Source organism: Trichosurus vulpecula, chromosome X (genome assembly GCF_011100635.1).
Source record: "Trichosurus vulpecula isolate mTriVul1 chromosome X, mTriVul1.pri, whole genome shotgun sequence".
In the NCBI taxonomy this organism is placed as follows: Eukaryota; Metazoa; Chordata; class Mammalia; order Diprotodontia; family Phalangeridae; genus Trichosurus; species Trichosurus vulpecula.
Window position 1 is genome coordinate 22652466 of NC_050582.1, and position 27860 is coordinate 22680325.

The 27860-nt window shown below is 39.8% G+C and overlaps 1 protein-coding gene across 1 annotated transcript in view; it reads left to right on the forward strand.

Annotated features, from left to right (window-relative positions):
* BRWD3 (bromodomain and WD repeat domain containing 3) overlaps nt 1-27860 on the forward strand; it is a 126983-nt gene that overhangs the window by 13321 nt on the left and 85802 nt on the right. The window contains exon 7 of the mRNA XM_036740187.1: nt 26006-26166. Coding sequence (XP_036596082.1) covers nt 26006-26166 — 161 coding nt within the window. The remainder of the gene's footprint in view (nt 1-26005; nt 26167-27860) is intronic.

Sequence of the window (27860 nt, forward strand, 5' to 3'; positions counted from 1 at the left end):
CTAACAAAGTAAGCAAAACCAACAGGAAACCCCCTTTTAAATTTGTAATTCTGGGCAGATTTCCCGCTGTTGCCCACAGCTCATCCAAGCTACCATAAAAGAATGCCATAACAGTGGCTAATTTTAACATTAGTCTGAGCAATGTATAATTATTAGGAAGGTAAAGCTACTTTGAAAAGTCCTCTAGTGCATCATTCCCAAGCTAAAAGTGGGCAACCTTTGAGATTATCCACTTGGTTGGTGATTCACCTCCCAGCCATAGCCACTGCCACGAGCCAAGGCCAGCACTCCACGCTCCCCTAACTGAACAAAATGGTGTTTGTGGAGACTCCTTTACATCATCCTTCATTCTGCCGTATGTATTCAGAACCATTGCCCCACATTTTTTTGAGTGATAAATTTAAACTATTGACTTTAGGACAGACTGGAAAGGTAAATTGCTTCCTAAGTCTTTGTCCTAGACTGACAGACTGATGGATTGCTATGTTCACTTTTTATGAAATTAATTTTTGAAATGTTGCCTTTTTTTCCTTAAACTTTCCAGTGTGTTTTTTAATCTGTTTTTTTAAGGATCACGTTGTACCCATTCTTTGCTTGCAAAAATTTTAAGTGGTGACCTTACCTGTATTGCCTACTGTGATGGCTTCTGCATTCTACAGTTTCTCTAGTTGAGGTGGTTAAGAATATCTTATCTGTTCACTGAATGGGGGAGCAGTCCCTGATCTCCAAGTTTTGTTTCCTGTTTGCTTCTGTTTTCTGTACCTTATTAGCACAGGCCTCCTATACTTCAAGACCGGTGTCACAGGTGTGGGTGTTTCTCGTGCCAGTGTATATCATGGCCCTTCCCAGGTTGCAGGGCAGGCAGTTATTGGAGTTGCTGTGACTTTCAGAAATTCCTTTAGTTTTTTATCAGCCCTCTGGTCAGTTTGGCCAGACTAGTCCTCCGGCACAGGCATCCAGTGATTGCTGAGCCACCCCTAAGCCCTTGCCAGCTGGTGTAGGTCATGCCAGAGCTTGTGTTTTGGAGGCTTAGTCTTCAAGAAGCCACGTTTATGCTTCCATGGTATGAGGGAAAGGAGAAGAGTAGGGAGGTTGGGAATGAATATACATAAAGATGGATAAAGGGATCCAATCGAACCTCAAGGGCATGTTTTTATTTCGAATTTTAAAATTACTACAGTACTGACTAAGCTGTTTCATTAGCTCGCTCTGGGTTGTATTTGATTGATTGCGTTGTCTTTGCATTGTGGCAAAACCATATCAAAGTAAGCAAATTGAACCAAATTAAAAAGTTTTAATACTTATCCCATTCAGGCACTGGACGTGCATAATTGGTGTTTCTGCTATCCATTGCAATCTTGCAGGAGTACCATTGCTAAGTTCTGTTATTTATATTGAAAGTGTTAGTACTTTATAGAATTGAAATGAGTCTTTTAGTTAGCAATTAAAACAACGTCCTGACTTTGGGCCAAGTGATCAGTTCAAAAGTTGTTTAAGTGAACGCAGGTGATAGGCATTTAGGATTAGCTATTCAGATCAACCAGCATAATAGTTAACGTGGACAATGAAAAGTTTTATGAAAACCCATTTCTTCTATGAACAAAAGTAATGTTTCACTAAATGCGGTCTCTGACCAAGCCAGGTGGATTAGCCTGCCCCTTCTGTTTTGGTGCCGGCTTGTTCTTCTAACTCCATCATGGCCATGATGCAGAAGTCTGCTTTAAGCCCACTTTCTTTTATCTTCATACCACTGACACAGTAAAGTCTTCTAATTTGCATGGTACCCCCATAATACAGTATACAACTCACACGTTCATTCAGAAAGCAAATTAATATTTACATTTAGCTATAAAGTCCCAGTTAGCAGTGTTTGGCAGTTTAGTAATATGGCAGACATCTGTCAGAAGTTGCTGCTAAGGTGGAACATCTCTTTCATGTCCAGGTAAACCTAGATGAGAAAACATCATTTAGTTTCATACCTTCTCATCTAGGAAAGTGGAATTTCTGCCATATAAACTTGAAGTCATGGTGTATTTAAAATTTTTGTATAGCTCAGGTCTCTTACCCACAAGTCAGTCTTCTGCAAAGGATTTCTCCTGGCACCTGCCTTTATTTTTGCACTCACATAATAGTGCATGAAACAAGTTGCTTTTTGAGTCATTACTTTCATGCTTCTTGTAAAGAGTGCCTATCATACCACACCTGCAAGTAATTAGAATATAAATTCGGAGAATCTTTTCTTTATGCCAATAAATATTAAATGAATGGTGGTACTTTAATTGCTCCCACATGGAAACCCAAGCTATCCTTTTAAAAGATAACTATAAGGGTTAAACTGACTCTCTTCTAAGAGTCTATCCTATATTCTTATTTCTGAAATTATCATACCCAGGACAAAAGTGAAATAACACATTGGTCTTAATGTAGGCTGTACCCTTAAAATGACAGTTTTGGATAGGAAAAAATATGACTCTAAGCTGAAAGATTACCAATTATAGGTTGTATTTAAGTTTTCTATAAGCCAGGTTTTGGGCGGTGGGGGGGATAGGGCTTTGATTTATACCAATATATTAATTGTAATATTTTGATTGAAATGAAACATGCTAGTGGTTTTTTTTTTTAAAATATCAAATAAAATGAGCATTTCCATGTACAAAGCAGAACAGGAAAAGAGGGTGGCACATGTAGCCATGAGTGTGCCATGTGTTCAGCTGGCTTGCTTCTCCCTACAGGTATATAACAAATTCATATTATTTTCTATTTATTTAAATAAGGTACTCTTTGTGTTTTTAGCACTGCTATCATTTTCTTTGTGTATTTTTTGTCTCTCTATTGTAATATTTGGAGGGGAGGCTTGTGGGTGTGTGCGCTAAAAATGGAGGTTATGGCTACAATTTCATTAGCACACAACTTCTCCAGAATATACCTCTTCCTTGTAACTGCCTGTAGTTCTCTTGGTTTTTTTCCTTGTGAATCTCTGATCAAGAGACGATGGTTATCATCTACTGATAACTTTACTTAAATATTGTTATGTGCTATACAATTGGCCTGACTCGGAGCACAAGGAGAGGGCTCCAGCACAGTGGTGGTGTCAAACTGAAATAGATCACTGCTGGCCACATGTTGACTTAGAGAACCACAAATCAGCATTATGTTGTATTGTATTTTTATTGGTTTTTTTCAACATTTCCCAGTTGCATTTTAATCTGGTTTGGGCCCACTTGGAACTTCTGCTCTAGGTGATATGGATAAAGCAAACACTGAAGTATTAAGGGTATCTTTTTAAAAGTTATTTTAAGAATGTGTTTGATTAATGATTTTGTCTAAATTCCCCAGTCGTGGGGGGCGGGGGGCTGGGCAGTGGGGGTGGGGGTGGAGGCATTTGTCTTTTCCTCTCACCCACGTGCAGATTGAACTTGCCTTTATGACAAAGAAATAAAGTTATAAATATCTGATATTGTCATCGTGTCTTGACGATATTGTACACAACATCTGATAAACACGACCATATCTTGATGTTGTATGCAACATTTTCTCCTATTTGTCCCTGGCCTCTGAGGAAGGAGGAGAAGTACGTTTTCATTATCTCCAGGCCCTTCTCTGTTGGTCCAATTATTCAAGACTCAGCTTCTTGTTAGTCATCTTTTAATTTAATTAAGTTGTTGACAGTGTTCATTTTGTTCCTCTGGTTTTGCTTATTTCCTATTGACTCATACGAATCTTCTCTTGTTTCTCTGAATTCCTTGTATTTGTCATTTCTTATTGCATGATAATAATAATAACCTTCGTATGCTAAGATATTTTTAAGCCATTCCTCAGTGTATGGGCACCCACATTATTTTTAGTTGGGGACCACCGCACTTTTATTCTGCTATGTATTGTTCCTTTATTTCTGTCTTTGTCTTTCTTAGGATAGATGCTTAGTAGCAGGATCACTGGGTCAAAGGGTATTGGCAGTCTAGCCCATTATTCTATAATTCCAAATTGAATTGCAGAATGGTTGGGCCAGTTTTCAGTTCCACCTACAATGGATTGTTGTGCCACTCCCACCCCCCACCTGCAACTTTGACTTCACATTTTAGTCATCTTTGCCATTTTACCACACGATAAAGTAAAACCTTAGAGTTGTTTTAATTTGCATTCTCTTACTATAGTGATTTGGAGCCCGTTGTTATAGCTTGAGCTTTATTCATGCATTGAAAAACATTTCTTTGTACCTCTTTGCTTTTTGTCCCGTATAGTAATAGCTTATATTCATGTGATAGGTATTGTGCTTTACACACACACACACACACACCCACCCCTCTACACCTCATCTGGTGATTTAGCTAGTGGAAATTGTACTAGTCCCATTTTATACAAAGTTACTTCTCCAACCTAGCACAACCATATCTCAAGTAAGTTGCAGTGATAGGAAGTAAACTTAGGCCTTTTTTTCTTTTTTTTTTTAAATTATTATTTATTTATTTAATATATTTAGTTTTCAGCATTGATTTCCACAAGAGTTTGAATTACAAATTTCCCCCCCATTTCTACCCTTCCCCCCACTCCAAGATGGCATATGTTCTGATTGCCCTGTTTCCCCAGTCAGCCCTCCCTTCTGTCACCCCTTTCCTCCCCCATCCCCTTTTCCCTTACTTTCTCATAGGGCAAGATAGATTTCTATGTCCCGTTGCCTGTATATCTTATTTCCCGGTTGCATGCAAAAACTTTTTTTTTTTGTATATCTGCTTTTAAAACTTTGAGTTCCAAATTAAACTTAGGCTTTTTGACAGATATTCTTTGCAACACACTGCTTGCTTTTAAAAACCAGAGTATCTTTGAGAGATAAGATAGCAAAGTTACTATTCACACAAAGACGTCCACAAAGCAATAATATTTCTTTTTCATAGAATCATAAGATTTTAAGAAATACGTTTTTATCGCTATCTTCGGTTTTTATTGTCACCTACATGTTTCAGTGTGTCCCTCTCTATCTCCTCGCAGAAGGCCGTTTTATTTAAAAGGAAGAAAAAAATTTCAACCAAATTGAAGTCTGAGTCTTTATCCAGTGTACCCCATCTACTGCCTCTTGTTTACACAGAGGAGATGGGGGGAGGGGGAAGGCTTTTTTCATCTCTCGATCTCTTCTTTGGGACCAAATTTGTTGCCATTATTACCGTGCCACATTCATTTTCAATTGTTTTCTTGTTCTTTCCTTGTGTTGTTGTCATCACTCTGTCTCCTTATTTCACTTTGTCTCAGTTCCTGGAAGTCTTTGAACACACCTGTGTTTATGGTGTTCATCTCTTACAGCACCCTGAATATCCCATAGATTCATTTACAACAATTTGTTTAGCCAGAAGACGGCCTTAGAGATCCGCCAGTCCGACTGGTTTGTTTTACAGATGAGGATCCGGGCTTTCAGAGCAGGTGAACCCAGGGCCTACGGAGTAGAGCCAGGTTTTTTACCTAGGTCTTCTTGTACCAAATCTAGCCTTCGTATCACCCTTCCATGGTGTTCAGTCTGAGGAAGAGGCCATTTGGGAAAAGAAGCTGGAATAAAGAAAGTTGTGTGTCTTTGTTATCAGAAATGTCAGGCTGCCTTTGCAGGGAGCTTTCATACAGGTCACCCCCTTTCCTGTCTACTTGACTCTTTTCTGCATCTTAGAAATGAGAAATCTTACGGCAGCAAATATAAATAGCCTGAGGGGGACAGTGGTAGTGCTGGAAGTCATACCAGGGACATAATGCCATTGAGTGATAGGGCTGACAGAAGCCTTGCAGACTACATGCATGTTTCATAGATATTTGACATCTAAGTATATTACAAATTCATGTCATCTGTAGGTCCTGTGGTACCAAGCGACTGTATTTTTAAGTTTTCACAATTCTTATTAGGGGGCGTCCTGGTTTCTTGAAAGCCCAGAGGCTGCTAATTTACTTGTTTGTTATAGCATTCTTGAAGACTACATTTCAAATTCACCTCATCAAGCTTGATGCAAAAAGCCATACTAGGTAGTAGAGTTAAGAGTTGAATCAACACTAAATTTCATTACATTTCCTGGTTCAGTTCACTTCAAATATTTATTTGGGTGAGGGTAAGGGGGAGCAGAGATAGGTCTATGTTTATCACCTAGTTTAATCAGTTCTGACTATATTTTAATTACTGGAACATCGTAAGTGACGCTTTCTGACTTTTAATAACTGTATTATGACAAAATGAGAATGGTGAGAGCACTGAGTTTTTTAATCAGATGTTTTTTGTTTGGTACAGACCTGTGGTTCTGTTGGTGTGGGAAACTCCCAGAGCGTGGAAACTTCTTCCACTGATGTTCATTCAGTGGCTTGCCTCTAGCTTAGTGTTCATCTCAAAGTACTATGGGCAGCTTATGCCCTGCCCGGGGAAACTCAGACAGATATTTCTGATTCCATGTCTGCCCTTCTACCCACTGTACCAAAGTGGCTCGTAAGTCAGGTGATCTTGGTTCAGATTCTTCTTAACCTGTAACCTTTAACCTATATGACCTTTGACAAGCTGGTTTAATTTATCCTGGCCTCACCGTATTCATCTGTACAAAAGGGGTTGGACTAAATGATCGCTAAGATGCTCTAAATCCTATGAGCCTAAGAACTATATTTTGAAAATGCAGTTTGCAGATCTATTTTCTGAAGAAAATTGAGTTTCTTATCCGCGATGATAGGTTCATTTCCTACACTTAATAGGATTGAAAGCTGGAGGAGACATTCAGACATAAGGATGGGGTAGAATATTTCTCGAAAGATGCATAGGGGGTAGGTCGGATGAGATGATCAAAGGTACCTTCTAGCTCTTAAGGTTGTTCAAAATTACTTTTTGACTCATGTATGCGCAGCTTTTGGGGGGGGTGGGCGGGAAGAATCTACATAGTTATAAGGATACTTATTGTAATGGTGAAAAGCAGAGAAAAATTTGCCTGTGAACAAAAAAGTCCCTTTGCTCTGTGTCCCCCCATAAGCTGCCTGCTCTTCATTCGTCCACTGCAATGACTTGTTCTCTGATTCTAATTCTGTTTCTGAGAGTTTTGAGCCTTTCTTTACTAGAGTCCCCTATTCCACTTCCTTTAAAAAATTTTTTTTTAGCCTATCAACACAGAAAAAACATTAAAGTATGTTTTTTAAAAAAAGTGCACAGAACTGTAATAAGCTGGTGGTGTACTTTTTTCTCCCTCATTCCCTAATGCTATTCTAAGTCTATGGTGCTTTTTCATTTTCTTTATCCCATCAAGCAATTAATTCATTTTTTAAACTTTTTTTTAAAAAAATTTTGAATTGAAATTTTTGCCCTCCATCCTGTCCTTTCCCCGCATTGAGAAGGCAAATGATATATCAATTATACATGTTGAAGTCATGCAAAACATATTTCCGTATTAGCCATGTTGCAAAAAACAAAATAAAAAGCCAGAAACATAAAGTGAAAAAATTATGCTTCAGCTGGCACTCTGAGTTCATCCATTCCCTCTCCGGATATAGATAGCATTTGTCATCCTGGGTCCTTCGGAATTGTCTTGGATCATTGTCTAGATCAGAGTGATTGAGTTTTTTCCTGTTGATCATTGCCATAATATTGCTGTCACTGAGTACAGTGTTCTCCTGGTTGTGCTCACTTCACTTCACATCAGCTTGTTTATGGCACAGTAGTGTTCATCACAGTCATATATTAATCAGCTTGTTCAGCCATTCCTCCATTGATGGGCATCCCCCCAATTTCGAATTCTTTGCCATATGGTGCTTTTTTTTTTTAAACATTAAGTTGTACCACTCTGTTGATAATCTTTAGTCTGTTTCTTCTGTCTGTCCACCCTCCTTATTGCTATTCTACTTGATTTTGTCATGGAATCTGTTCTTCCCTAAAACATTCATTCAAGATAACAGACTGAGAATCTGCACTGTGCAGAAAAATAAAAGAAGTGTAAATTTTTCTCCAAAGTTTTCTCCCAAAACTATGAGGAATACTTTCCTAAAAACCTATGTCAGTTTAAAACTACATAGTAAAAAAAGGAATATGCAAATAAAACTGTTAGTTGAAGGGTGTGTTATTTTAGGGTGGGAATCTCAAATATAAATCTGTCATAAAGAAAAAGCAAATGGTAAAGATAGTTGCTAACAGCATCACTCGGGGGCCACCAAAGTTAATCTTAAAGTAAAAAGTATATATATATTTTTAAAATTTATGAACTTGACAATAATCAATGAACTTTAATATTTCCATATATACAAAGGACAGAAAAAAAGATTGCATCTAAAACTATGTGTCTTCCATATATAACTTGTTTTTTAAATTGTACCTCAAGCTTAATATAAAAGTACTAACACCTCTGTTGTCTTTGTCCTTCTGAACTTAATTCTGCTCCCTTTTGTGTATTTTTAAATGCTTCATTAATGCTCTTTGACTCTCCCCTCCCTTCCTCTCCGTTCCCCCCCCCCATCCCCAGTATCACCCCTGCCTTGTAACAAATAAGTAAACACAGATTCTGTGTTTCTCGTGATTTATCTCAGGCATATCTTTCCATCCACATTCACTGTGAGTGACTACAAGATGCTTCTTAGATCTTAATAAGAAGGACTGATTGAGATCCCAACCACTTCAGCATGATAGGGAAAAAAGCATCAGTCTTGGAGCCAGAAAGGCCTAAGGTCAAGTCTTTGCTCTAGCCTCACTTTCTTAATTTGTAGAATGGTAGTGATACTTACAGGCCTGTATCTGCCTTACTAGGTTGTGAGGAACAGATGAGATGACCCGTGTACAATGTTTGGCCTTAAAGCTTCTATAAATGCCAGCTATGAGCATAATTCTGAACATAAAGAAAACAAAGCAGCCTGGTGGAGTCTGGATTAGACTGGCCTCAGAGTCAGAAGACCTGGCTTTGAGTCCTACCATGGACATACTGTATGGCCTTAGGGAAGTCACTTAACCTGTCAGGGCACCTGACACCTTTAGAAGGGGAAGCACTGTAATGGATAAGATGCCAATCTGCATTCGCAGGGAATGGAATAAGCATTTATTAAGCGCCTCCTATGTGTCAGGCCCTGTATTAAGCCTTTACTGACAGCATTTGATCCTCACAACAACCCTGGGAGGTAGGCGCTCTTATTATTCCCCATTTACAGATGACAGAACTGAGGCACATGGAGGTTAAGTGACTTGCCCAGGGTCACACAGCTAGGAAGTGGTTGAGGCTGGTTTTGAATTTAGGTTTTCCTGACTCTAGACCCAACACTCTGTCCACTCTGCCCCTTCACCACCTCTACCACCTCTTTATCAGTGGAGAGTACTATGCATTTAGGATTACAAATAAGAAACTAAAAGAGGCCTTGCCTTATCATTTAATGGGGGAAGACCACACTCAGAAGGAAGCAGAAAGGGAGTGGGGTGGGGTGAAGGTGAATGAAGTGACCCATGACCATTTTCAGTGGAACTTCTAGCCTCCAAAGGGGCAGAGATATCCATTAGAAAAGAGACCCTAAACTTGGCATCATAGAAGCAACACTGGATTTGGAGTACAGCAACGGATATTCAGATTCCACCACGTCTTAGGTGTGTGACTGGGCCCAGTCATTTGTGCGGGTCTGATTCCACATCTCTAAAAAATAGTGGTTGGACCAGGTAGTTGCTAAATTGCCCCTTTGAAATCTATGACCATATGATCTCATCCAGCCCATTATTAAAAGCTTATTTTTTACCCTCTTGAAAATACATTTCTATCATGGAATCAACAGTAAAACTGGAAGACACCTGTAAGGTCATGTGGTTTAATGCCCTTATTTTACGAATGAAGAAGTTCATAGCCAGAGAGACGGAGTAAGTGGCCCCAAGAATTCGAACCCAGGTCCTCTGAATCTCAAGCTCATACTTATTCCACTGTTTGAGGCTTAACCATTTATTCAAAGAGTTAAGATAGTGTTTTTAATAATTTATATAGCAGTTTAAGGTTTGCCAAGTATTTTCATACATTATTATTTGATCATCATCATAATCCTGTGTGGCAGGTGCTGTTATCTAGCCCTGGGTTACAACTAGGGAAGCCAAGGCAGGGAGAAATTAAGTGACTTGTCCGGGATCACACACTGAGGGGTGATTTCAATCCAAGTCCGGTCAGTCCACTGGGCTCCTGTGGTCTCCTGCAGTTTGACAAGAAGTCTTAGCAACATTTTGCATTTTGCCTTTTTTGCTAAAGAGCATTTGATCTGGTACAGGTTTGATGAAGTGGCATCATTTGTTGGTCTAAATCCACTTGTAGAATCTGAAGGCCAGTCTCCCATGTACTTAATGTAAACTCAATAATGTAGGCACAGAGGAAGCTGGGGAAAGGCCCACTACAATATCTCTACGATATAAGCATGATAGGATTCCTAAAGCAAATAAGTTAATGCTCCCTAAGGATTATAACTGACTTTTCAAGTTTGTCAGTTCCTTTAGGAGCTAGGGTGTCTTCAGTGTGTATTATTCATGCAGAGTGATTATCTGACACTCGCCTAAGTTGCTGATTTGTGTTTAGTATCAGAGGTGGGCTTTTTCACTTCTATTTTTGGCATGTTGTCTTCTAAACAAAATTAGAGAGTTGCATTGAAAACAGAGAAACATTTTGTTTAGTACTCGAAAGAAAATTGTCCTAAATCCCAGGGATTTTTGCGCACTTATGGAACATCTTCCATATTCTATTTAGATTACAAGGTTAATAGAGGAAGGAATCCTTTTTTGTAGTACAGGTATTAAAGATACACACTCTACTTTACTTTAAGAAAACTTTGTTGCTTTTTTTTGCACCATTTAGTAATTTCACCTTAAATCTTGCCCTTTCCCCAACCCTTCTTTATGACAAAGAAAGACATTTAAGCAAAGCCACCCGATATAGGAGGGTCTGAGATGTATATAACATTCTACATCCCTAGGTCTCACCTCTGCTGAGAGCAGGAAAGTATTTCCTTAACAGATTTCTAGGACCCAGAATGATCATTCTGATTAAAGTTCAGTTACTTTTTCCTGTTAACATTTTTTTCCTTTTTCTTCCTTCCTTTTTTTTTTATACATATACTAGACAACTTGAATGGAGCAGGCTAGTTGGATGTAGTTTAGTTGATTCCAGTTTTCTTGGCAACCTCCAAAGGGTCATGGTCTCAGGAACACCAAGTATAGGCCTTGTGGCCTCCAGGGGTGTTGTGTCTGTTGGATCTGCTTTTGGTCAGCCTTCAAGATGAAGGCCGATGTTGTCCTTATCTTCTTTATATTTGGCTCAGTGGTCAAGGCAAACGATGATATTATTAATGTTATTGATTATAATAGTAACTAGTAACATTTATATATATAGCACTCAAACGTGTGCAAAGTGCTTCATAAATATTATTTTATACTCACAATAACCCTGGGAGGGGAATCCTTTTATAATCCTCATTTTTCGGATGAAAAAGCTGAGGCTGATAAGTGACTTGCCCTGGGTCACACAGCTAGGAAGTGTCTTGAGAGGAATTTGAACACAGTTCTTCCTGGCCACTATCTACTACATCACCTAGCATGGTTAGACAAATTTTTACAAAACTCCTAGGGATGTTTTTCTAAGGATCTTTGGGGGAAGTGGGGGCGGGGGGAGAGAAAGAGAGAGTGTTTTAAAGCTGAAGGAAGGCTATCTGGGAGGTAGATGATATTTGAACTTTCTTCTTTTCCTTGGCGGTTTACATCCTTTTATACTGCCTTTTTGGCCTTGGTTTCTTTCGCTTCTCTGGAAACAACAGCTCCTTCTTCACCAAAGTGCTAGCTTCGGGGAAAGGGTTCACTGTTATTCTTAATCTTCTTGTCTGAAGGCGGCCAGAGTTGTGATTTTCTTTATGGTTATGCTCCTTCTCTTAGTGAAATCTGCCAAAGCCAGTTAGCAGGCAGCCAGGAAGCCCGGGTTCAGGTTCTGCCTATGACACAAAGTGAGAGGTGCCTTAGGTGATGCTTTAGTATTTGTTTTAAATGTGCTGTCACCTCTTTGAGGTTAGGGATCATGTCTTTGTTATAGCTTCAGGAACCACATGGTACTCTACTCCTACATTCTCATTCAGATTTGTTGATTTGATTTAGAGCAGTAATCTAGTCATTGAAAAGAACACTGGAGTATAGCAGTCTGGACACTTGTCTGCTGAGGCTTGGTCCTTTACTGCTGCCCTGCCATCTGCTGACTGGCTGAGTCACCCAGTCCCTGGATCAGTTAACTTTTCTGGAGAATGAGGGAGTTGGACTAGATCATCTTGAAAATCTCGGCCCAAAAGATGCTTGCCTTTGTTTTGGGGTGGGGGGCAGGACTGAGGAGATAAAAAGGCAGACTTCCAAAGTAGCCGTACCCGACTTGACGTGGTTGTTAGATCCATGACATCATTTCTTCCCATCAGAAGGGACCTTTGCGAGTGGTACAGATTTCGGCCTTTTGTGGCTGCGTGGAAGAGGATGAAGAGGGTGCTCCCCGTGCATGGGCCAGAGCCCCACCTTTCTGCACTTTCTTTGCCACATTAGTTAGCTCTGGAGCAGTTGCATTTGGACCCAAAGCGATTATTTGAAACAGCCATCTGGAATGACTCTACTCTGGGTTAGTCTCTATTGCTTTTCTTTTGCATGGTGGAATTTGCTTCACTAAATATTGAAAGCAGTTAACTTGATGGCTGAAATTGCCTGAAACAAGTTGCGTTGGGGCCAAAACCATTTTTCTGATATTTAATTGACACTTTAAAAAAATCCCTGTCACTTGCTAATATCTCCTTTCCCCCTTCCTCCCTTTCCACCCTGGAGCCTTCCTAATTGTCAAGCAAAAGAAAGCAACCCGCAGGCCTTGTCTACAGAGAGATGCATTGCTCATTCTGCAGCTGTTCTACCACCTCTCTGCCTAACAGGTGCTTGCTTTCCTCTCTCTCCCCCTCTGCCCCCCTCCCTCCTTTCTGTCTTCCCTCCCTCCTGTCTTTTCATCCCTCCTCCCTCCCTTTTCATCCCTCCCCCTCCCTTTCCCCCATCCCTCTCCCTCTTCCCTTTTCATCTCTGCCTCCCCTTTCCCTCCCCTCCCCGATTACTGACCACCTCTCTGGAGTCTTTGCTTGCTCCAGTCACTGGCCACCCTGCTCTCATTAACTCCTACCACAGATAGGAAGCAGTATTCCCTTCTTGCCTAGTAATTGTCTTCAAGTAACTGCTTCAGGTATTTTGTTATCTTGAGCTCTCTGCAAACCCTTGGAACTTGGAACTCTGGCCCAGTGGTTAACACAGTGGTTTACTAAATACGGTAATGTCTAATGTACTTGTTAATGGATTAATGTGGTTGATTTTTCCTTGGGGTTCTCAGAAGGCCCTATCATAACTTTTTTCATCCTTCCTTGCCCTTCCTTGACCATGTTCTTACTGAGTTCAAATGTCTTACCTTTGCCTTGAACCCTATGGGAAGAAAACTGCTTAGAGGCAACCGTATAATTGGGCTAGTAACTTTGCTGTTAACTCCACCCAAATGTTCTGTTCTGAACCGTCGGGAAAGAGTTTAAGGAGATTGAAATGCCAGTGGTTTCTAATAAAAAAATCTGTGCTGCCTAAAAGGACCATTTTAGGGTCTGTCTGTGCTTTTATTGATTTTTATCTCCAAAAGACTTTCTTCAACTAGGGATAAAGTTGAAACTCCTTAAGTCAAGCTTCCAAGTATATTCCAACTGAATGTTAAAAGGAGCATAAATGGATTTTGAATAGCCATGGGTTAATGGATGTTATTTGAAGGTGAAAATTGTGACTATGCCTTTTTACCTCTTACCTCTTTACTGTGAATACACACTTTTTTGGTTTCTTGATTTGACAGAAATTTGTGCAGCCCTAGTCTAGGTAATTTGTACTTTGTTGTGCACTGGGAGAGAAAGAATTTAGATAAAACAACTGCACAGTTTGGGGGGTGAGGGGTAAGTCCCAGACAGATATATCCATGATACAGCTGTAGTGTACTGGAAAGGGCATTGAATGTCTAGTCCAAGGATCTGCTTCCCTCAGTGTTAACCTTGAGGGTAAGTGAAGGCCTGGGAGCATCCTTTCCCAGCTCCAGCCCTTTCCCTGAACTCAGTCCTGTTGGTGGAGAAGAGGCCTGGCCAAGGAATGGAAGGGCCTGAGGGTGCGAAGCTGAGTTCTAACTTCTTCCCTTGAGTTACTCAGCCTCTGTTTGCAGGAGATTCCTGATCAAATCAGGATCCTATTACTCCAACTGCCTCTGCGGAATGTTCTCACAATGAGATGATGGGGTTTGCGCTTCAAAGGGAAGTGGCTGGAGAAATAAAAGGCATTATCTTGATTTAGTGTCTGTGCTAATGAGTTGCTTGATGGTTCAAAAAAAAAAGGGGGATTTAGTCAGTATTTTTTTTAGAATCATTGCTGTTCTGTCACTGCCTAATAATACCAGTAGTCGTAATACCTCCCAAAGTATTTTCCCATTTCCTCATTCATACATGTATTAAGCATTTATATCCAAGGTTCTGTTAGCATATCCTATAGATATTGATAGAAATAAAACAGTCCAGAGAACTGAGTCTGTGGGGAAGGGGATTGGGAGAGGAGGAGGGGAGGGTAAGACCTAAGTCCTGAGGAGAGTCCATATTTGGGGACCAGGTAGGTGGAGTGAGGGGTAGGGAAGCAAAGCAGTCAGGGTTCACTTCAAACAGGAAGCCCCTTTGAGCCGGGTCCTTAAGGGCAGGGATAGTTCCGCTGGCGCAGATGACAGGGAAAGCCTCGTGGGCATAGAAAAAGGTGGCCCCAGGCATGGGAGAGGGGGAGGAGCATGCAAGTGAGGCATATTCACGGTGTTATTCGTAGTTTGTGAACTCAGAAGAGTGGGGAATGATGGAAGATAACTAGAACCGTAAACCAGATGGAGGAGGTTAGCTTTTCATTGGTAGACTGGAGGCGAGCCCCATCCCAAGATTCAGATCTATGAATTGAGGTGATTGTGGCAGTGAGTTTAGTAACTGTTCTTGAGTTCTCAGAGAGGAATTAGCTCAAATGTATGAAAATCAAAAGTGCTGGTAGATATGATCATTTTTTTAGAAGCAAAAATTTGGATGTGTGATCTGACAAAGGATCTTTTGCAGTGCCTGATGAAAAGTGAAACTTTGTTTTCTTGAAACCAGGGCTGTCCCAGAAAACCTGGGATTCTAGATTGCTTTTAATTACTTTTTAACTTGTAAGTACTTTACTTCTAGACTGCTTTTAATATTTTTAAGCCAAGCTGTTTTAGAGGCCTTTGGGCCCACAGAAATATGACTTCCTCCCTTCCCCCTCCCCTCCCCGTAAATTGTCATCACTCTTACTTATATTGACCATGTCCATGTCAGCCATCTGTTGGTCTTCTAATTTCTGAGTAAAAGAAGACAGCCTTAGTTGCAAAAGGTCATACATAGATAAGCTGCAAAAATGAATTAGGTCCCCACTATGTGCCGAGCCATATGCTTTAGAGGGAATTCAGTAGATTGTCCTCCTCCTGCCATCTGAGACTTAGTACTCAAATATTCAAATGGCCTGATATAAATGGATATGTATGAAAAACCATTTCCTAGCGTTGTTTCAGTCAAAGGCTACTTAAAATTTTGTTCTCATTTAGTCATTTCAGTCATGTCTGACACTGCATGACCTCCATTTGAGGGTTTTGGGCAACGATACTTAGTGGTTTGCCTTGTCCTTCAGCTCATTTTACAGATGAGGAAACTGAGGTAAACAGGGTTGAGTGACTTGCCCAAGATCACACAGCTGGTAAGTGTCTGAGTTGAACTTGAACTCAGATCTTCCTTCCTCTGGGCCAAAAATACATAACCCTCAAATGGAGTGTAAAGTAAGCAACATGGTTATTTGTTAGCTTAGACTAATTTTCACCTTTTGAGTAATATTTCAAATGCTTCTTGAGCATCTCTATGATCAGTTCTTCTTAGTTTTTCCCTGTTTTAAGCAGGTTCCAGCAAAGATTTTTCAGATGTATAGTATGAAAAGATCATAGATGTTGGGTTGGAATGGGAGGGACCTGAGAGTTCATCTAGATCCTTTGTGGAACAGTAAAACATCTGTTCTAGACTTTCTAATACAGTCATTCTAAAATCAATCCAGGGACACGTGGGTTTAATTGATTCCTGGCACCGCAGCAGGCCAGCATTGCCAAAGCTTTTTTAAGGTTTACTTTTTGTGATTCTTTCATGTAGTCAACTGGTTGGTCAGGTTTGAAGGGAGAAGAAGGGAAAGGAGGAATAGAATGAGGAAAGCCTGAAAATATGGAAGGACTGAGGAAAGGAGGGCTATGGCTTCCATCTGGATTGAACTTTATTCCTTTGAACAAAGACAAAATCCAGGGGTTAGATTATAAATTACAATGAATTATATAATAGATTAGAACTTGGAATTAGTAGATATGTTTTTAAATGTGTGGCACAGCTAGACCCTGTTGTTCAATTGGAAAATGTGACACATTTCTCTGCATGGCCTGTTTCAAAGATATATTGAGGATTCCCCAGGTCATGAAGTTAATTTAATAGAATTTTAAAACTCCAAGAGAAAAAAATAGCTTCTTCAGTAAAAGTTTGGCAGCTTTGAATAATTGCAGAATTTGGGGATGCTGTTTCCTTTAGAAGAATGTGGTTTATCCTCTATGTCATTTACACTGCATCTTCTTCCTTTTGCCCATTTTAGTGTTCATTATCACTTAAAATTAAAGGTCAGAAGTAAAATTCAAGCCAGTTAATTTGGTTGCTTCTTATGAGCTTAGATAAAAGATCTTTGGGGAAGAAGATTGAAGTGAATGTTTAAAACGAGCTTTGGCACTTGCTTAGGTTTGTCCTTACTAGCCAAACTCCATTGCTATGACTCCATCTCTGGAATATGACCTTGTGGTTCATGGTTCAATTTTCAAATAGAAATAAGTAGAATTAGTCTGAACCAGGTCACAGAGAAAGCTCCCTATACAAAAACTGAATTGTGGTTGGGTAAAGACTAGGCTCAGTTAAGAAAGGCGCCGTCAGCATTGACAAATGCTTGGTAGGTGCCTAATTCCACATGGTAGGACTTACATCTCTTATCTAGCCTCCAGTGGCTTCTAATTTAAGACAGATGTAGATAGATAGAAATTTCAAGAATTATAGGCAGTATAATAAAAACATTGATCCATTGCATGAATGGATTTTAAGCATTTCTGGTTAGAATTTTGAAGCTGGAAGGAACCTGAGAGATTATCTAATTAACCCTGTCACTTTGATTTTGTTTTATTTTCATTTGGTTATTTTGGAGATAAGTGCAGCAGCCCCTCTAGGCCCAGTTCCACTAGTAATCAGTGGCACAGGGGTTTTGACCTCGTTTTCCAACTTGGACTCAGGCTGACTGGCATCCCCTCACTTTGGGGGGTTTGTTGCTTTGTTGCCAGACTTACAGTATGGACACTCCATAGGCTTTATTCCCACTGTAGCTCAGAACTCCAGAGGCTCTAAGTGATCCACTAACCTCAGTGTCTCCCTGTAGCAGGGCTTACAGGCTTACACTACCATGCTTGGCTTGCCCTGTTATTTTAAAAGCAAGCAAACAGACCCAGGAGTTAATTAAGTGGCCCAAAGATATTAGTGACAGCTGGGACTAGAACCTGGATTTCATGACTTAGTCCAGTGAATGTTCTTCCTACTGTATTATACTGTCTCTTGTTACATTTCATACAAGTACATACTTTCGGAGGGATAGAATAAGTGTATTAGTGCCCAGATGTGGTAGGAAAAAGGAAGTAGGGAGTTGAAGTTTCAGATCCACATGTAGGATTCCATTAGGGGTATTTTGCATGCCACATTTTTTAAAAAATAGATATTTATTTGATACCCTGTTTTTTTACATTGCCTCACTTTCCTTCTGTCCTCCTCCCTCAGCCTAACAATTGTCTCTTACAACAAATTTTAAAAGAAAAAAGAAGCAAATTTTAAAAATCAGCAAAATGAATCACTATACCGAAAAGTAGGAAAAATTGTGGCTGGGGAATCTATTTTGCATCATCTATACCCCTTAGAACAACATTTCTGTTCTATGCTCTAGAATTCCTTCCTAGTTCATAGTGACCAGAATAAGGCTGTTTGTCCCCTGTGGGGCTTTTGCGATAGCTATATAGGGTGGCTAACTGCAAATATTACAAATTCTCAGACCTTTTATGTAGCTTGGAAGAATTGCTACAGGTAGGAATTAGAAAATCTTTTCAAAGCTAGGCCAAGGTTTTCTGAATTTTTTTCTCATTTATTGTATGGCCATCATCTTTATAGTTATTATTCATAGTATTCTATTCTGCTGTATGACTGTGGCAGTTGAGGAGCTCATTTACAAATCTTTCTTAAGATTTTAATGAAAGTAAGTAGAAACAATTTTTAAAATAATGTTTCAGCCTAGTGGTTCCTTCTCTTACTACTCCTCTTGCTTACTTGACATTTTGAAGGAAAAGGACTATGGTATTGAACTGTTAAAGACAAAAATAACTCTGTAAAGCACATACTAGAAGAACAAGTCCCATTTCTTCCCAGTGAAAGTTAGTTTTCAGCCATTCGCAGCTGTGGACAAAGTTCAGAGCACAGCCTTCTAGAAGAGGTGCCTCATGGAACAGCCCATGAAAGTAAGGCATGGACACAGTGTCTTGTTGCAGAGAGCCCAAGAACCACGGCTCTTACCAGAGAAAACATAGAGATGTTATATTCGTGACCACTAGGAGAAAGACAGAAAACATTGAGGGCTCTTTGGCAGCGCACTCCTTCCCATTCCATTGTATGTCGCAGCTAGCACACCACCTGTTGGTAGTCTTTTCAATGGCTAGTCGTAAGGGTTAGTCAAAACAAAACTATCTTCCAATCAGTCTGATCTATATATTTTATGATTATTATCTCACTGACAAATCTTCACACTGAGGAAGAAGGAAAATATGTATTGGTTTTAAAACCTTTTTTTATAATACTTATTTGTTAGGAATTTTACTGATTTGCACATTTAGATAAGTAATACCAGCTTTAAGTAGTTTTCAGTTCAGAAGATTTTCATTTGATTATATGCTTTTTATGGCCTTTACCTCTGTTGTTGTTAAGTCATTTTTCAGTTTTGTCTGACTCTTTGTGACCCTGTTTGGGGTTTTCTTAGTAAAGATACTGGATAATTCCTTCTTCAGTGCATTTTACAGATGAGGAACCAAGGCAAACAGGATGAAGTGACTTGCCCAAGGTCACACAGCTAGTAATTGTGTGAGGCCAGATATGAACTCAGGAAGATAAGTCTTCCTGACTCCAGGTCTGGCACTTTATTTACTTCAACACCTAGCTGCCATTAACTATAGTAATTGACTTAAGCTAAGAAAAAAATCAATGTTCCCCTGCCCCTAAGTGACAGAACCTTTCTAAAGATAAACAGGAAACTAACTCCACTTGGTCCCAAATGTACTTCCATAAATGGGTGGCTAGAGTTAAGTACAAGTCACAGTGACTGTTTTCAAGGTGGAGACAAAAGAGGTTTGTCTATCTATGGGAAAGCAATGTGACTGTCTCCACTCTTCAGCTGTGTGGATTGTTAGGGGTGGTAGGTTGGGAAATGGCTACTAAACAAAACCCATTCATATTTTTTTGGAGGGGAGTAAAGTCTTCAAATATATATATATAGGGAGAAGGAGAAATGATAATGAGTGTACTCTGCTGTTATTTATTTCTTTTGTTTCCATCATTACTCGATCCCTGACATGAAGATCCCTCATTATAATGCCTAATTTGGTAGTGGCTGTGATCCTGGATTCTTATTGTGTCAGGGCCTACCAATCTATAATGCCTAATTTGGTAGTGGCTGTGATCCTGGATTCTTATTGTGTCAGGGCCTATCAATCTTAGCAAAGTTTCTAGGGTGGCCTTGGCTATCTAGCACCAGTCTAGCTAATTATGAAGATGCTCGTCACCGAAGTGAGCTGGCTTCCTAGAGACAGTTGTTCTTTGAGTTAGGGAAGGGAATACCCATAAAGGAGTAAAAAATGGGTATTTTGAAATTTCAAGGATTGTATAAATTCTTTCCTTGATAACTTTCCATTCTCCATTCCCTTTTTTTGAAGTCTTGTCAACTTAAAGTAGCCAACAGCTCTTCCTTTGCTTGAAAGCTAGACTCTAGGATTGGGCACCTCCTAGGCTGTCTAGTCCAGTTGACGTTTGTTGTTCAGTCTTTTTAGTTTTGTCCAACTCTTCATGATTCCATTGGGGTTTTTCTTGGCAAAGACACTGGAATGGTTTGCCGTTTCCTTCTCCAGCTCATTTTACAGGATCACACAGCTAAAATCTTAGTAAATGATCTAGCAGATGAGTCTAGTACCTTTGCATGTTTTTGATATCTCATCAATATGGATACTCCCCGAAGTAGCAGCAGATTGCAGTCCATTCATGCCTACCCATAAATATGCCTCAAGAGCTCTGCCCAGTGTCTTAAGGGCCCCCTTCGTTTAGATCTTTTCACACTATGTAGACACCAGGGAAATAACATACTAGCCATTTTCCCTTCCTCTTTACCACTCCCTTTTCTGGTTACACATCTGTCTGATGAAATTTTATTAGAGAAGAGTCTTTGTTCTATTGAATCAAACACTTTCTTCTAGTTATTAACAATAAACACAGTGAGATCTTTATATTCTTTATACCTTTCAGTCTATGGTGACTATAAAAATGTTGTTTGTGGATACTATTTGCAAAAGCCTATCAGTTCCCTTGTCGTACCTTAATCAAAGATGCCCTAGGTGAGTATGTATATTGTTCTCATGAAAATGGATAGATATGGGAAAGTAGATTAGTAAACATTATCTCTTCATCTTTTTTTTGGCCTTTATTCATACACCTTTACATAAACGTCATTACCCTCAAAATTGCGTTAGTAGCTTTGGTGTTTTACAGGTATACTTGGTCTTATCCAGCTGTTTTTTACTTTTTAAAAGGGCAACTTTTACTTCCTCGTGCAACATTTTGGGGACTTTAATGTTGGTGTACAAATGTGATGGCTTCATTATCATTGATAGAGGAAAGGCATAAGAAGTCTTTACAAATTCTTTCACTTTTTTTATTATCCTTCCAATTTCGTCCTTAAATACACTTGGGATGATTTTATTTAGATGGATTTCTTGCCAAGCTTGTTTGATTCTGGATTGCTTCTTGCTATTTTATGAGCTCATACTGTTCATATCCTTCTACCATCTCCTGTAAGATTGTGTAAATAGCTTGGTTACTTTCTTTCTCTGTTTGGCAAGGCGATCAAGTATTTGCTGCCTTTGTGCTTCTTAGACTCCTCGTCATAAGTGATTGACATACATGGTCAAACTTCCTTAGGGAATGTCTCTAGGCTGTGTTAATGTCTCTTTGGCCTTTTCCTGGTTTTCTACATCAGTGGTTTAAAATAAACTTGACCAGGTTGGAGTGATTACAGGCCATCGGCTTCTCCTTTTTTTCAGTTTGATGTCAGTGTCGATCTTTTTTCAATGCCTGTCAGAAGTGACCACACCCAAAGATGGCTGATTGGGAATAAAGTCCTGTGATTATAACTAGTTGCTTCCGGTCAAAATATAGTCCATTGTCAATTTTTTGGGTGATATTTGAGGCTTGTCATGCCTAAGACCTCATGACTGCCTTTTATTTTTTGGTTTGGGGGGGCAGGGAAATTGGGGTTAAATGACTTGCCAAGGTCACACAGCTAGTACATGTGTCAAGTTTCTCAGGCTGGATTTGAACTCAGGTCCTCCTGACTCCAAGGCTGGTCTACTCACTGTGCCACCTAGCTGCCCATGACTGTCTTTTAAATAGTATTACAGTTTCTTTTTAAATCTTAGTAATTCCCAGATCTACCAGCACCAGCAGCCAAAAAACCCAAAACAAAACCTGTTAAGCAAAACTATTTCTTCTCTGGGATGAGAAGTCATCATGTTGCCATGGCTTTCAGCTTCATTTTGATTCTCCTTTTGTTTACAATATTGTTGTGCCTCTTCTTGAATATTCTTTAGGTGTGGAACTTCTGTACAGCCAATACACTTTTGACCTCTCTTTTTCTATTCTTTTTTTTTTTGTTTTGCTTTTATTTATTTATTTATCTATTTATTTATTTACTCATTCATTCATTTATTTATTGGGGGGAGGCGAGGCCATTAGGGTTAAGTGACTTGCCCAAGGTCACACAGCTGGTAAGTGTCAAATGTCTCAGGCTGGATTTGAACTCAGGTCCTTCTGACTCCAGGGCTGGTGCTCTATTCACTGCGCCACCTAGCTGCCCCTTTTTTTCTATTCTTAAACAATCATTTTCCACATATTTTTCATTGACCTGCCTTTTGTTCCCACCTTTGCATTGAAGTCACTGGGTTTTAAAGTGTTCACCAATTCACTTTGGAGATGGGTCTTATCGAGTTCTTATAGAATTTCCCTTCCTAATCCTCAGCTTGGCACCAGATGTTAGTGTATGAGCTGCAGTGATCTTCCTGTAAATGCTTATCAACAATCATTGCTTAAATGCTTTATAAAATGATACCCTTGGATACATGATAAAGCCAACTTTGCCATCTCCCTTTTTTCTTTCTAAGAAGTTATGAAGCATCTTTCAATTTTGCTATAGCTTCCTTTTGGTTTTGAGTTTCGTTTATAGCCAGGATGTCAGGGTTGGGAGGATTCATTTGCTCTGGCATTATGTCCACTCTGTCATGAGACAAAGGCTCTCTCAGTTAGAGTACCAGTAGCCAGTCTAAAACTGGCATTCTTGGCACACTTTGGCCCCTTTCTTGGCACTCTGCCATTTTCAGTGAAGAAACGGAAGGCTCCAGATAGGACTGAAGGTCATTTTGTATTTTTGTATATTCGATGGGTTTCTCTGGCCAAATAATTTATAACAAGTGGCCGGCCTACTGGTGATGAGCCTCTCCATTGCCAGCCAGGCTGGGCCTCAGAAAAGCAGACAGAGTCCTCAACAGAGCCTGGGCTTAGTCTTGGAAACCTCCCTGCCAGGCTAAGGCAGTGGAATCTTAATAATAGTGACAGCTGACATAGAGTTTTCAAAGTATTTTACAAATTAATTCATTAGTGTTAGTATTATCCTCATTTTTATCACCAAGGATACTTAGGCTTAAGAGGTCCAGTGAGTCTCAGAGTCCTGTGTGTGTGAGCCTTTGAACCCAACTTTGGCCAGAGAAACCCAACCTGACTCTGTGTGATCACTCCCTCTTTTCTACATAGTTGTCCAATAAGCATGCTTTAGTAATACATTCTGGGACTTTGCCAAGAAGGCAGAGCAAGCTCCCTAGCCGATAGGTTGTATAGTACATGAGCTTCCATTTTTGAAAAGTAGGATAACATTTTCCCTCTTCTCCAATTCTCTGGTACCTCAGGAGTTCTCCATGGTCTTTCTAAAGTCCTGAAAGGGCCTCACTAATCATACCTACTTATTCTCTCATTACCCCAGGATGTAGTTTATCTGGGCCTGGAGATGTGAACTTTTGAGCTTATTAGGGGCAGCTAAGTCTTGTCTTAGTGTTTCCCTGTTGAAAAGTTGATTAAGTTGTAATTTTGATTGTGACAAGTGTTATGATTTAGCTAGGACCATAATCGTGCCATAAATTGACCTTGTGTAAGGCAGTACTTGGAATTAGGGTTGGGGTTGGGCAGCTAGATGGTGTAGTGGATAGAGTGCTGGGCCTGGCATTAGGAAGACCTGCGTTTGTCTTCAGCCTCAGACACCTAATAGCTGTGTGACCCTGGGCAAGTCACTTGACTTTAGTCTCCTCATCTATGAAATGGAGACTAGCGCCTACCTCCCAGGGTTATTGTGATGATTGTAAAGTGCTCTGCGTGGCGCTTCATACATGAAGATCACTATGTAAATGTTAGCTATTGTAATTATTAGAATTACTATTATACTTCATTTTTCACACTATGTGACAGAATGCTTTATCGGCTTGAGGTGACCGTGAATCGAGAGGATTTAGTTTGAAATGTAAATACAGTATCTTAATTCTTTGAGATGTTAAAATGGGGGAATCTCCCTGTGCCAGGGAGTACTTGTTTTTAACATGCCATCATGTTATGCACTCCTAAATTAGGGAGCTGCATCCTGCATGTGGGAGGCCATAGGGTAAGTTCCAGTCAATTGGTAAACTCTTCTTAAGCACATAGAATGTGCCAGCAATGTACTAAGTGCTTAGGACACAAAAAAGGCCAGAGACGGCCCTTTACAAGAGTCTGATTGGAGGGGGCGGGGAGGGCGAGTCTATCTGTTTGAGGACGGTGAATACTGACTTTAGGATTATTTTTAAAATGAGGAAAGGTAAACACAGAAACATGGTAAGAGGTGATTTAGGCTATTTTGTTTGCAAGTGGAATCCCTATCTGCTGTAGAGTTTGGCAGTTCTAAGGGAATTCAGAGGTCATTTAGTCCAACACAAGCCTGTATAGGCTTCTCTGTAAGATCTCCATTCAAAGGGCATCCAGCCTGCTCAGGCCATTTCAGTCTTGAACCCCTTTTTTCTTGTTAGGAGGAGTTTTTCCTTGTTCCCTAAATCTGCCTCATTGATATTTCTTCTGTTGATCGCAAGGGCTAAATAGGACAAGGCTAATCCCTCTTTCAGGTGATTACCCTCCAAAAACTGAAGATAGGAATTATGTTTGCCCTAAGGTCTTTCTTCCTCTATTCCTGCAGCTCTTGCTCATATGATGTCATAGCCTATCTCTTTGGCGGCCATCCTAAAATGTGGCGCACAGAATTGAGCACAGTGCCCTCGGGCTGGGCTGACCAGAGTGGAGCGCATGCGCTGTGCCGTCCTGTCCCCTGGGCTTTGGTCATTGGCCCTTTCTTGATGCATCTCTAGAAGAGCCCGTATCAAAGTCTGGGGGATAAGGGTAGAGAAGAAAAATGGGTTTGTGGGTCAGAGCCAGAGAAGAATCCATTGAATGACTGAAGTGTGTGATTGCACAGCCAGCCAGCCATTTGGGGGAAAAGCCCCAGAGTGGATGTATGTAGTGCTGGAAGAGGAAAGGTCCCTCTCACTCTAGGGACCATCCCACAACTGTGGAGTATGGGATGCCATTTGGGCCAGTCTCTTCATAATCCATAACCATTAACAAAACTAAAACCAGACCCATGCACAATCCAGAATTTCAAGAATTTGTATATGACACTATACTTTGTTTAAAATAAAAAATCTGTAATTTTCCTTTAGCAAGATAGTAACACAACAGTTACCTTTAGTTTCAGCATCTCTTTTTAAGTTGTCTTTCCTTGTGTGTTTTTCTGTACCTGCCAGTATTGTTTGTATGCTTTTGTCTGCCATCTGTACATTGGGGTTTGATAATATTTTTTCTCTCCTCTCTGCATTGCTGCTTATTTACTTACACTTAATTTTTCTCATTTCTTCTGGCTTAATATTCAAATATGTTTGTACAGCACAGTTTGTTCACCCATCCCCTAATTGCTGGATAATGCCACCCCACATTTTGGAAATGAGCAATCTGAGAGCCGGATAAGGGAAGTATTTTGCCGATGTCACGTAAGATGATAATAGACAGAACTACTATTGGGAACGTAGTAGAACCCTAGTTGATGGATGGTTAAGGACCTGTAGGAATGGGGAGTGACTATAGTAAGGTATAGAAGAAATTATTTCCTATTTTCAGCTCTGTGCCACTGTAACTAATAGCATGAAGCTACTTTTGATAAAACTTAGCCCTATTCTAGAAGTCCCATGTGTTAGGGTAGTTAGATACGGGAACTTGACAGTGTTCTGGACTGCACAGGAAAAAAAAAAAGGGGAGAAACCCGAGAAAAAGAATTGTGGGGAAATGGGAATTTGATGTTTGAGTGGGAACAAAACCTGACCTTCAGCTTGTTGGTTTCTAACATTTCTAACAGATAGGGTGTTGTGCATCCTGTTTCGTCAACATTTCTCATAGATAATCATAGAATCTTATTACAAAACAATACCATGAGATAGGTTTAAAATCAATTTCCTATTTGTTTTTCCAGTAACGATCATTTCTGCCAGACAGTTAACTGGATGTGGTCGCTTCAGCCATATATTCCCCTCATCTTCTTACCAACAAATGAAGATGCAGAAGAGAATTCTGGGTCACCTATCATCTGTCTACTGTGTAGCATTTGATCGAAGTGGGAGAAGAATTTTTACAGTGAGTTTCCAGTTTATGATACCATGTTATATTCACCATTTATCAAGAAGATAGATATCATGCGAATGTTTTCATAAGCACCATGTTCACTCAGTAAGCACTTTGAATAAAGAAAAAGATATTAATAGAAACTCACTTTGATTTCCCCTCATCAGTTATTCTCTATTCTCAATCAGTATTTTCTTCCTTTGGAAAATTTAATTTTAAAACGTTAAATGCATTCGAGCCCTGATAGTTTTATGATGAAGAGTTTATTTCATATAAATTGGTTCTTAAATGCGTTTTTCTGGTTTTTTCACATAGCATATTGATTACCAGTTTTTCTTAGTAAATCCACAGCTACATATGATCCTTATACCTAGATAGTCAAGCTTGAAGTTATTAATAAAGAACATAGCTCTGGATGTGTTTCAATTGATTTTAAGTTACTAGAAACAATTTGCAAGGGACCCAATGGCTGTCTCTTTAAGTATCTGCAAGGCTGTCATGGGGAAGAAGAGATTAGATCCATTCCTGTTTGTCCTTGGAGAGGCATGGCTGATTTAGGCCAAGTGTAATGAAATGTCGGCATTTGGAGCTGTCTCGGGTGGCAGGAGGTGTCCTCCCTGGAGTCTTCAAGCAGAGGTTGGATGCCCACTTATTGGGGAGACTAGTGGATTCCCTCTGAGATATCTTCCACATCTTAGATTCCGTGTTTTTATGAAGAAGGCAGAGGAACTAAAGGAGACTTAGCCTATAATCATACTCTTTAATTTTTTTAAACTAAAAAGTTTTATGGACTTCCCACATGTTTGCATTGCTTCCCCCATTAGACTCTCTGTTATAACAAAGTAAAAAAAAGTTAAGTAATCAAAACAGCCACCCTATCACCATCCGCCTCTCTATAGAGGAAAGGTATTTGATTATGTGTTCGCCCTGTTCATTACCATTGCAGTGCAAGCCTCTTGCTGTATTTTTATTTCAGTGAATTCTAGTCATTTTATTTTTGCTCTTGGTTCTGTTTACTTCATTGTGCATCAGTTCAGAATAGTCCCCTTATAAGTCCGTGCAGAATAGATAGAAAATGAATTAAAAGTGTATGTGTAGGGGGTTGGAGATGGAGAGAGAAGAAATCAGGCAAGGAAGACATTTTATAGGAGGTAGGCATCAGCTGAGTCTTAAAGGGAGTTGGGTCTTCTAAAGGTGGGAGTAAGTAAGGAGGACCTTCTAGGAATGGGTCTGTGTTGGCTGACAGAGGCAAGAGGTGATGGGTGAGTTTTGGTGGGGAACAATGAGGAGGCCAGTTGACTTAGGACATAGACTGGAGTGAGGAGTAATTAGCCTGGAAATAGGAGTTCATAGAATTGTAGTCTTAAAGTTAGAAGAGATCTTGGACCATCCATTCCAATCCTCTCATTTTGCAGGTGAAGAAACTGGAAGCAAAGATGAGCAAAATGACTTCCCAAGGGTTAGACCTCGGGATTAGCTGGGATTTGTATTCAGGTCTCCCATGCCAGAATTGCGAACTTAATGCAGAGTTTTGCTGAACCAGATTCAAATATACTTGGGAAATGTTGAACAAAATAAACAAAAATACCATAAAATATTGCAGATAATGTTCATTTGTGTTTTTCTGAGTCAATCTGCAGCCCCGATCCTGTTTGCTCCCATTTTGACACCAAACCCAGGCATCTTTCTACCACATTGTTTTTTAG